General features: G+C 41.8%; 1 protein-coding gene across 2 annotated transcripts in view; it reads left to right on the top strand.

Annotated features, from left to right (window-relative positions):
* Positions 1 to 11,634, top strand: part of LOC146796140 (GTPase IMAP family member 7-like) — a 97,607-nt gene extending 85,973 nt beyond the window's left edge. For both annotated transcript variants that reach the window (XM_085630179.1, XM_085630178.1), the window contains exon 5: positions 10,127 to 11,634. In XM_085630179.1, coding sequence (XP_085486305.1) covers positions 10,127 to 11,196 — 1,070 coding nt within the window. In that variant the 3' untranslated portion in view covers positions 11,197 to 11,634. The remainder of the gene's footprint in view (positions 1 to 10,126) is intronic.
* Positions 11,635 to 12,155: the final 521 nt, after the last annotated feature.

Consider the following 12,155-nt stretch of genomic DNA (forward strand, 5'->3'; position numbering starts at 1 on the left):
ATTGAAAAGGATAGTGGAGGGATAGAAGAGTGAAGGATTTTTTTTTTGTTTTTTTGTTTTGGACGTCTTAGCAGTAGGAGGAGGCTTGGGATGAGTAGAAAGGGATGGGCAGGGGAGGAATCAGAGGGAAGAGTTTAGAAACGCTTGTTTTGGGGATCGGCATAGTAAAAGAGGTGTCAGATGATGCAAGGAGTGGTAGAGTAGGGGAGAGTTTAGAAAGGGTTATTTTGGGGATCATAGAAGTGGTATGGGGTTTGGGAGGAGTGAGAGAGTGGATGTAGAATATATATTGATATAGATATAGGGTGGGAAATATAGAAACAAACATGGTCAACAATGCAGTGAAGCAATGCGATCAGGCGGAAGAAACACTCATACACTTTTTGTGCATTAGCCCAGCTGTGAATAATTTGAGACGGCATTATTTACTTTGTACATTCCGCTCTCTTCAAATTACATCATGCCGACTGGCTCTAATGTCATTACTAAATAGCCAGTTGCTCCGGATCTCATGCAGGGCTGCCAGATTTTTGCAAAAAGTTAGCACATTGCTACAAAAATCAAACAAATAGTGGTCACTTTAGTGTCTCTCAGCATATGACCGCTACACATCGCATCTGTATACTTTGCACATTTGGTATTCTGGTGGTGGATATAAAGGCTCAGTATGGAACCATAGTGCATAATTAGAGCTAGGATTTTGAGGATGATTAATTATCTAGATATCAACAACCATGCCATATATTATATTACATGTTTTAATGCCATTAGCGCTATGTCGACTTTAGATATTGTCATTGTCTTAGTGACAAGCACATTTGTATTTTTGGACACGATTCAAGCCATGAAATTGAGGATCATTAATATATGGCATTTACTTGTATATAGTTCATACCTGCATTTTTGCACATGTTTATAGTCATGAAATTGGGGATCTGCATTATCTAGTTTACATTTGTATTTTTGCACACAAATTCAGCTATGAAATTGAGGACGATTAATACTGAGTACTAACTTGTATATAATTTTTCATTTTTTTTTTTTTTAGTGTTTACCTGACTCCTATAAGCATGTAGCACACAATTTTTCACGTTTACTGCCTTCATTGTTAGGCCAATTTTAGACACTTCGTTATGATACATGTCTTTGCATTTTTTGCACTAGTCATTTAATTATGACAACGAGGATGATTAATACCCAGTAGTAACCTGTATATAGTTTACATTTTTCTTGGGCTTAGAGGTATATTGCTAATTTTTAAGTTTAGTGCAAAGAATTGAACAATTAAAAGATTGCATCAAGAGTGTTGCACACCAAAAATGAGAAACGGCTAGCTGACTTATGCATAATTGGTAGTTAAATTGTGCCAAATTGGGAGTCAATACACTAGGTTAAAATGTTTGTGTATTAAGAACAAATGATTTCTGCTTGTAAATAGGAAAGTTTTGACAAAACTGATGATTTTTAATACAAAATTGTAAAGGTTTTAATTAACTATACACAATGAAATCTTTACTTACAGTACAGTGGTAGTGCATTGGAAACAGTAGTAGAAAGAGGTTTAGGATGAGTCAGAGAATTGAGGTAGAAGATATATTGAGAGAGGTATAGGATGAGAAATAGGGTAGTGCATTGGATATGCTTTTTTAGCAGAAAAGTAATAAATATATGGATCCAAGTACATGGAAGGTATATAGATGCATAAAGACAGTAAGGATATGTAGATTAAAGATGCATTAGATAAACTCTGGATTTCAAGTGTTGTACATAAAAATGTTGTTTTTTTAACATAATTATTCTACATGTTTATACAAAGCAATACACATATATAGGTACATATCTATAGTACAAATAAATGCTTATATACAGAGGGATATGCTGTATATTTCTGTTTGCATATGGTGTTTATGTGGGGAAGAGACAACGCTTGAGTAGTTCTCTGAAGGTAATGTTATGTTATGTTATCGAGACTTATGAAGTGCATGTTTACCCATAGGTGTCTTGGCGCTTGCAGAAACATAAGCATACTGAGACGGGGTATTACTAATTGCTAAACAGCCAAGTTTTGAGTTCCTTTCTGAAAGCAAGAAGGGTGGGTATGGTCCTAAGATGTAATGGAAGAGAGTTCCACAGTCTGGCTGTGCTGTTAATGAAGCTCCTTCCTCCCCTGTTCACTTTTCTGACTCTTGTGGTGGTAATCAATCTAGCATTAGCTGATCGAAGATGTCTGTTTGGGGTATGCTAATTACAAACCTTCCATAGAAATTTCAGTCCTTTTCTGTGCAAGGCTTTATGGGCCACATAGAGCACCTCAAATTTAATTAGCTGTCGCATCGGGAGCCCATGAAGTCCCCGAATGCCTTCGGATATCAGCTGATATTTGGAAATATCCAGAGTCAGTGTGGCTGCTGCATTTTGCACCGCCTGGAGTTTCCTAAGTAATTTTACCTGGAGGTTCATATATAAGCCATTATAATAGTCCAGCTTTGACATAATTAGTGAGGAGACAACAGTCTTCCTAGTATTTTTGGGGAAAAAAGGGAAAAAAAATCCCAATGTTCTAATGATATAAAATGAGGAGGACACTACCTTAGACACCTGGGCCTCATAGCTGAGCTTATCGTCCATGATAAAACCTAGGTTTTTGGCTTTAGTCACCGGGAGGAGAGGTGAGCCCAGGCTGTCAGGCCATCAGGCAGAAAACCATGCTGGAGAGAGATTACCAAACAGTATACCCTCTGTTTTACTCGAGTTCAGTTTTAGGCAGTGTCTAGTCATGCAGTCATATAATCTTAAAGAGTAGTTGACATCATTATCCACAGCTGATACAACCAATTGGGTGACATCAGCATAGGTTGTAGGATTTAGAATGAAACTTTTAATTGAAGGGGCAAGTTCTGAGACGTAGATATTAAAAATCGTTGGGCTTAATGAAGAGCCCTGAGGAACCACGCATGGCAGAATAAAGGGTGAGGATTTAAACTGACCAAGATTCAGAGTTTGGGATCTCTCTGGTAGGAAGGATATTAATAAAGTAAGAGCTTTACCTTTAACTCCCATGGCATTCAGACGGTGGACAAATAAACCGTGGTCCAAGGTGTCGAACGTCGCGGATAGGTTCAATAAAATAAGGGCTGCTGACCTCTGCCATCCAGTGCCATTCTTATCTCTTTGGTGGTTTTAATCAGTGCAGTACCGTACTGTAGCTCGCTTTAACCCCAGACTGACGAGGGCCTAAAAGCTGATTCTCAAGAATAAAGGTGGATAGCTCTGCATTGATTATTTTTTTTACAATTTTAGTTGGCAAAGGAAGTCTTGAGATAGAAAGATAGTTGGCAGGATCGCTAGTTTCAAGAGTTGTTTTTTTTTATTAAAAGGAAGAATACAAGCTTGTTTCCAAAGCATAGGAAATGACCCTTGCAGGAACATTTGATTAAACACTTATAAAAGATGAGAAGCAATATGCAGATTTGCAAGCTTTAAAATCCTAGGGGGACATGGGTCTGGAGAGCCAGATTTGGCAGCTAAAAGAATAGACGCCACTTGATTTGGGGAGGTTGGACTACATTTTGTGAGTAAAAAGTAATCAGTCACTTCCTGGTTGTTTAAATCCATTTTGGCATTAGATTTATTGATAAGGTGGTTGTCCGGGGATCTTATGTTGGGGGTAAAGAGTTCCATAGTTTGGCTGCTTGAACAGAGAAGGAGGTGCCACCCATGTTTTTTTTTGTATCTTGGGATTTTGAGGCGAGGTGCCACTCCTGAGTGGAGGTTCCTTTGTTGAACGCGTTTGGTGATTTTATTCCTGATGAAGAGTGGTCTTATTCCATGTATCGCTTTGTGGGTGATACAAAGCAGCTTGAACGTGGATCTTCTGGCAACCGGTAACCAATGCAGGGCTTTCAAGGCAGGGGAGATGTGGTCTCGCGGTTTGATATGCAAGAGTAGTGTGGCAGCCGGGTTCTGAATCCTTTGTAGTCTTTTCATGGTTGTCAAAGGTGATCCATGGTAGAGGCTATCGGTGTAATCGAGGTTGGGCAGAACAAGGGAGATGGTAGCTTTGACCTTGTGTGGAAATCCCAAATGGGGTAAGATTTGTGGCAGAGTTATTATAGCAACAAAGCTAGTGTGTCCACTTAGACATTCATCGATAGCTTGGAGTCCATTGTAATTCCGAGGTTTCTTACTTCCTTCGATGCTTTAGGCAGTGATCCCAGTTTGTCAGGCCAGGCAGCAAGCGGGTCATAATGTTTCCAATTGCCACACTTGAGTATTTCCATTTTGGAAGCATGCAATTGATTGATCAGGACCAGTTATGACTTCATGTAGATTTTGAAAAGCATGGGCGAGATGATAGAGCCTTGAGGGACCCCTGCTTTTATGAAGTACGGTTTGGACGAGAAGGGTGGGGATGGATGACATCAGTTCTGTTTCAAAGGTAGGACGCGATCCAGTCTAGAGCAGTCCCCTCTATGCCGGCTTCATAGAGTCTTTGTATCAGAGTGTCATGTTCAACCATATCAAAGGCAGTCAAGAGGTCCAAGAGGAGTAGCGCAGCCACCCAGTTGCAGTCAACTGTGTTCTTCAGGTCATTCCAGATGGTAAGGAGGGCAGATTCTGTGCCTCTTTCTGGGCGGAGTCCTGTTTGGAAGTCTAAATGTATGGCATTCTCGTCAATGAATTATGACATCTGGGCGAATGCTGCTCTTTCTATCAGTTTGCCCAGGAAAGATCCATTTGTAATGGGTCTGCACTTGTCAAGGTACAGCGGGTCCAACTTTGGTTACTTCAGTAAAGGTTGCATGTATGACTTTTTGAGTTCTTCTGGAAATATTCCGGTGGTTAAGGAATCATTGATGATTCTTCTTACTGGTGTGGCAGCAGAGGTTGTTAGGAGAATTGTCTTGAAAGTTTGCAGTGGACACGGGTCAGAAGGGCTGCCGGCAGGCCTGCTTGCTTTGATCAAGTCCTTAAATTCATTGTGTGAAATGTGTTGTAAGTAAGGGAGAGGCTGGGTTAGAGTATTTTTGGATTGTTGTAAAAGGGTTAGTTCTGGTGCTTTGTCTCTGTTTTGAGTATGAGTTCAATGCGTCTCCTTTGTCCATGTAATGATTTTCCAGTTTATCTGTAAAATCTTGAGTAATGGGATGAGTTCCTTCTAGGCAATTTTGTTAGCAAAATGTAATGAGTATTTTATAGAATTCTTTATTTGCACATTTAGCATTTTGGATTCTGTCTCAATGGTACCTTTTATTTGCTTTTTTGATAGCTGACTTTTATAATCTATTAACTTTCTGTAGGGGAAATTTGTCTTGTTCGGCATTTGTTTAGAGCCAGGCATGTTGCAGCTTTCTAATTTGTTGTTGTATGTCTTTTATCACTGTATTTCTCCAAGGTGCTTGTTTTCTTTTGTTCTGTTGTGTGGTTTTGAGTGGTATCATGATATCAAATGCTTCCTGTAGCCACTCATATCGTTTTTTATAGAATTTATTATTTCCAGATCTATACTGGATGTTAGTTGTGTTTCTAAGAGTTCCAAATTGAATTTGTTCCATGGTCAATAGGTGGATGCATGTAAGGTAGTTTTAGGTGAGTAGCTTAGTGTTGTTTTATGTTGGAAAGCAAGCAAATGGTGATATGACCATATGACTGGAGTTATAGTTTGAAAGGTAACTAGTTCAGTATTAGCAAAAGTTACATCTAGGATGTGTCCAGCTATGTGTGTGGGTTTGTGGACGATCTTATGCAGCTTCAGTGCGTCTAGGGCAGTGATTATTGTTTTCGGATTGGGCATATTGGGTTTGTCAAGCCAAATGTTGAGGTCACCCAGAACGCATAGGTTGGTTGGAGTGTATTGTTATTTGTTATCAGGGTTAAAACTGTGTCTAGAAGTGTGCCTGAGAATGTCGCCTTGCTAGGTGGAGGTCTGTAAAGGAGCAGGAAGTTATAGGAGGAAGACGGTGTAGGATTGCATCTGGTGAGAGGAGCCTCACAATTCTTTATGGAGATGTAGTCAACTTTAGTGATATGTAATGTTTGCCTGAACACAACAGCTAGGCCACCTCCTTTTTTGCCTATACAATTTTGGGTGATCGTCATGCAGGACTGGAGTCGTATCATCTCCCAACCATGATTCAGTGATGAATACTATGTCTGGTTTTGCATCAGTGAGAAGGTCATAGATGTGATGTTTGTTTTTAGAGAGCGCTCAAGCTTTTATTAATAGATAATTTAGAGAATTTGCTTTGGTGACAGTGAGACTTTGTTTTGTAGAAGAGTGATCAGTATTGTGTGGGCTTGTAGCAGGTGTGTTTTTAGTGCTGGTATTAGCTGTATTATGAGAGCAATCATGTAGCTGTTCTGTAATGTGGTCCTTGTCCAGCAGGCTAAGAAGGCATTTTGATGGGTCTGTGTGTGTAGGTGGTAGAGAGAGTGTTTGAGAGTGAGTTGGTGTGCTGTGTTGTTTTCGTGGTGTAACCTTGTTGTGCAGTAGACATGGAGAAGCAAAGTGGTGATGTGTGGCACATTGCTTATATTGTTTGTGTGCATTTAGGGCAGAAGTTGTATGAGTTAATGGTGGTGGTGCAGCATCTGGGTCATGTAGTAAGGTTCTATATTGTCCAATGGATGAGAGACGGTTAGAAGAGAGTTGCTGTGTTGCCCTATGTGTGTTAGGTGTGATGGAAGAGAGAAAGATTGGCACTGTAGTTTGTTCATTTATGTAGTTTGAAAGGTGGGTGTATGATTGTATTTTGTGACTGTAAGTATTATGATGTGTTGCGCTTGAGAGATTTTGTCGTGCTGGTGTGCGTGATATATTTTGTTTTTGAGGAGTAGTGAAAAGAGGTGCTGATGTATTTGTTGATGAGATGGATTTGTTTGTATAATATTGTTTTCAAGTAGAATTTGTAAGGTAAAGGGGGTAGGGATGTGTTTGTGAGTAGAATGTATGTTGTGTGTAGGAGGGGATAAAGTCGAGTTAAGTCTTGGACTTGTTTGCTGAAAGAGTTAAAATGTGTGGTGCTGTGGTGTGTAAGTGTTGTTTTGTTGTGTTATTGTGGTAGAGGGAAGAAGAGGGTTGTGGTTGGACAAATGATGGAAGGCTGAATATAGGTTTGCTAGTGATAAAAGGGGGTCTGTTAGGAGTAATTAGACTGGGGAGTGTGTGTCTGGATGGGTTGTAGTTAAGTATAGTATGGATTTTAGTTGTGTTAGTGATGAGTGGATTGGTTAGTGGTATAGGATAGAGTTGTGTACTTTTTGTAGGTGATGGTGGAAATGCATCGTAGCTGGGATAGAAGGGTATATAGGCATGGTTTGAGTGGTTTTGTAGTGTGTGCTGGTATAATGATTTGTGCATAGGGTTGCTTTGTAGGAAATGTGTGGAGTGCATTTGGGTTTGAGTATGTTACTCTGTTTTTAGATGTGGATGGTGTAGGGTGGGTATTACTGAATGAGAAAATGGGCAGCATTCTGGCCCTGGTCCCGACCAGTCTTGAATAGGCCCAAACAGGTACTCACCCTTGTCCTCTCCACCCTTAGCCTCGACTCCCAGGCTGAAACGCCTTAAACCCTGCCCTTATATAGACCTAGTAATCAGGTGACCCCCTCAGCCAATGGGAACCCTAGCCCTTATCCTAACCAATCACAACACTAGCCCTAAACCCTAGAACCAATAGGAGATAAAGCCCTTACAAACATTCACAGCCCGAGTCCAAGCACCTAATCAGGCTCAAAACCTTAAACCCTACGTCTAATGGAAAACATAAATACCAACCCTAGTCCCAACCCTGTTCCCAGCAACCAATCACACAGGAATCCCTAAGCTCTGCATCCAATAGAAAGCATAACCCTATGGCCTAGTCCCAACCTTCGACTCTGCAACCAATCACACACAAAACTCTAAGCCCTATATCCAGTAGAAAGCCTAACTGTAGCCCTAGTCCCAACCCTAGACTGCGCTACCAATCACATAGGAAACCCTAAGCTCTACGCCCAATAAAAAGCCTAGCCCCAGGAACCAGTCCAAAACCCTAAACCTATCCACCAATCAGATCACTAACACAAAGCCATACATCAATAGAATCACTGACCCAGGAACCAATCAAAACCCTCATATAACCAACCAATAAGAACACTAACCCTAATCCAATAGAAACACCAGATGCAACCACCAATCATTACACACATGTACCATCCAATAGCAGACTATATAAGGTCCCTGCGACCTCAGTCAAGGTTTGCTGGCCAGGGAGTTGGAAGCTGCTCCTATATTCAGAATCTCCTAGGAGACAGACAGGCTCAATCCACACAAACAAATGTTGTCTTCTAACAATACTGTTTTTATAAAACTTTATTCACTCTCCTAGCCAAAAAACGAGTACACAATCCCTATAAAACACAGCTTAAACAGCTCACAGCAGATTACTGCTGTCTCAGAGCACCCTCTGTTTCCTCTCTGATGTAGAATATCCCTGTTGCTAGGGGGGTAGAAGGTGGGGTCTGGTTTCACTCACTTGCTAACCAAAATGGGAGCTGGGGGTGGATTGCTTTACATACAGGTCCGAGCCCAGTGCAAGGGAGAAATTAGGAGGGAAAAACAGATAGTCACGGGGAATGAGGGGGAAAAAATACAGATTTTGGACTGCTAATCCCACAATTCAACAGGATAAATGAAAACAGTCAAGGGCAAGTAAAAACCACAAGTTTAAACACAAACAGGTGATAAATTATGCAACCACGGGCAAGTTAAAACTACAATTTTTAAGCTGTAACAATCACAAGCAAAAACAGTTCGAAAAAATGATGCAATCATGGGTAAGGAAAAATCGCTTTTTACATTTTAGGAAAGAGACAGCACTAGTCAGCCTCCTTAACACCGCCTGGTCTTTGGTTTACTGCAATCTGGGGCACAGGGAAACGACAACTCACAAAATGGAGGTGAAGGTTTTGGGGTTCACCCAGCAAGCCCTTAAGAGGCCTGGGCAGGTGAGAGAGGAGGGCTCAGAGTTGCCTGGGTAGTCCTGCCAATATCTAAGTCATGCCTAAAGTATAAAGCAAACACTCAGTCTGAGTTGGCTGAAGCTATAGGGTTCAAGTTCTGTGAATCATGGGGAAAAGAATACTCCGGGAGCTGGAAACAGAGGAAGTGCTCTGAGGCTGCTACTCTATGCGCTCCAATGTTCTCTGAGAACCTCGTCAATGTACTGGAATTCAGGCAGGATAGATGCTGTGGTACTCACACTGTATTTTAAAGAATGTTGAAAGCTTTGTTCAAAGGTTTGTTTTTTCGGAAAAACATTATGCCTGTTGTCTGTCACGCAGAAATATTTGTGGAAATTCTGATTCCCAGGAATCGTGTAGATATTTCCATCAAAATGAGACTAACCAATATTTCAATCTCTAATTTCAATGTACTGAGCTCTTAACAGGCACAAATTTTCAAATATCAATGGGGCAGATTTATGTTTTCTGGCGCATCCCTGCAAATCAGCAGGGATGCGCCAGGAAAGGTGTGTCACGCAAGTTTACCCTTGCGCCACCACAGATGCGCCGCATTTACAATGCAGCGCATCGTGGCGCAAGGATAAACAGATGCGTGACGCATCTGATGGCGTAAGGGCGGCGCATTGCTGCAAGCACGACGCAACTCCAGCAATGTTTAGGGGCTGCCCATACCTAACATGCTGCGTCATGCCTTACACCTGCTTCAAGCAGGCGCAAGGTTTTGACGCAGCAGCGTCGGAAAAGTGACTGAGTGAAATCTTGTATATTTCACTGCGTCACTTTTCCGAGGCTTTTTCCGATGGAACGCCCACCCTGCATACATTAAACCTGACGCAGGTTTAATGTGGCGCAGGGCTTTACACCGTAACGCATCTCCATAGATGCGTCACGATGTAAATGGGGCGCAACGTGGCGCAGGGTTTACGCCGCCGCTGCATCACAAAAGTGACGCAACGGCGGCGTAAAAGTGGCGCAAGTCTAACATCAATCTGCCCCATAGTTTCTATGAATGGTATAGGAGTTGGTTGTCTAATTGTGCGCCATATTACATTTGTACAAAAAGTTACTCTATCAACACTATCAAAGTATGCTCATTTTTTTTTAATTCTGTCTTCAACAGATGATACAGATAAAGAGTTGTACAGTAGGAAGTCAGAACTCAGAATTGTCCTTGTTGGTAAAACCGGATCTGGGAAAAGTGCCACTGGTAATACTCTCATCGGCCAGAAAGGGTTTCCGTCTCACTCATCGACAAATTCCGTTACAACGGTTTGTGCCAGAAAAGAGGTGTACATTAAGAAGCGAAAGATTGTCATTGTGGACACCCCTGGCTTGTTTGACACAAAGCTGTGTCATGAAGAAACTGCCCATGAGATTGCAAAATGTGTTGCGGTGTCCTCCCCTGGACCTCACGCTATCGTGCTAGTCCTGCAGGCTGGCCGTTACACCCCAGAAGAAAAGGACGCCGTCGAGAAGATCCAAGATATATTTGGAAAGGAGGCGATGAAATACATGGTTGTGTTGTTCACCAGAAAAGATGATCTAGAGCATGAAATGGTAACCATAGAAGAGCAAATTAGCAAAGATCAAACAGACCTACAGGAGCTGATCGAGATGTGTGAAGGCCGATACTGTGCCTTCAACAACAGGCTCCAAGGAGAAGAAAGTCAAAATCAAGTATCTGAGCTGATTGCAAAGATTGATGGAATGGTGAAGTGCAATGATGGCCGGTGTTACACCAATGAGATGTACATCCAAGCAGAGAAGATAGTGAAACAGAAGGAGATAGAGCTGAAAAAACACTACCAAGAGGAATTTCAAAAGGAGGTGGGAAAACTTATAGAGCAGCATGAAGAGGATCTAAGGAGACTGATAGCAGAAATGCAGACCAGAGAAGAGGCACTTATGAAGCAGTATCAAGAACAACTAGAAAAAGAGAATGGACAGAAAGGAGAAGCCGATGTGCATATGCATGTGAGGAAACAAAAAGAGGAGTACCTGAAACATTCAGAAGCGGAAGAAAGCCAGCTGAGCAGAAACTTCGAACTTAGTATGGAGAAAGCAAAGGAGAGGTTTAAGGAAAAGCAGGAGAAAAGAAGACGTAAAGCAGCCAATATCTCGGTACCAAAGGTGGAAGAGAAGATGCCATGGCTAAGAAGTACATTAAACAGATGGTTTGGAAGAAAATAAATATATTTTAATGAAGAGCTGTCCTCTGAGATATGATGAGTGGGTAGAGATTATAGCTCTAGCTCATAGTGCAAGAAAGCGATGAGATCCTTTTAAGAGTGGGATTCTTTTTGGATTGGATTAAGCGAGGCGACTTTTTGGAAACAAAGAAAGTTGGAGACATCTTTTAAGTGGCTCAGGGCTCCTTATAAGTAAAGACAAAATCCTTCTCGCTCTTCCTTATTATCTCATTCTCCTTTCCTCCCTGTCAGCCCTCTTCCTTGGTCTGCACACAAACCGCAACCTGCTTCATGTCTTTTTCAAAAACTTCATTTTCGCTGAGTGACGAATCAGACAAATTGTAACTATTTGATTCTTATTTTCGCTGTATGCATATGTATTTTGTTTATGGAAGACCGGTGGCCGAAACTGTAAAATAAATCTTCAAAAAGGATTTTACATCATTCTCCTGTCCTTGAATGCTTCTGTGCCTTGTTGTCATGGGTTACTCTGAACACTTTACTGATTGTTAGCACTGAGTAAAGAGTGCGCAGGGATGATTCAACTGCCTGCTTGAGGAGTGCAGAGCACCACTGAGCTCATCGGCATCACTGTCTGCTTCACTCTTGTGACATACCTCTTCCTGGTCAGGAACAGAGAATAAAACACATGTAATTGAAGAACAGCTGGTGGGTGAACAAAGACACACATCGCTTTTGCTGCATTTCTGTACAGTACATTCTCTAAAATATGTTATTGCGTTGCACTGCCACAGGACCACCTCAGCCTTACCACAGACCTCCCAGTCCACTCATTATACTGCGGTCGGAAGACCGCCAGCACTGTGCTCTTGTTGCGGTCTCGGCAGCTGTTCTTCAGCGGTTCGACCTTCAGTGGCGTCACTAGGGTTGGTGTCACCCGGTGCGGGTAACTCATGGTGTCACCCCCTCACGACTTACTACATGGACCTCCTCTGCTCT

The sequence above is a fragment of the Triturus cristatus genome, chromosome 10 (genome assembly GCF_964204655.1).
Source record: "Triturus cristatus chromosome 10, aTriCri1.1, whole genome shotgun sequence".
In the NCBI taxonomy this organism is placed as follows: Eukaryota; Metazoa; Chordata; class Amphibia; order Caudata; family Salamandridae; genus Triturus; species Triturus cristatus.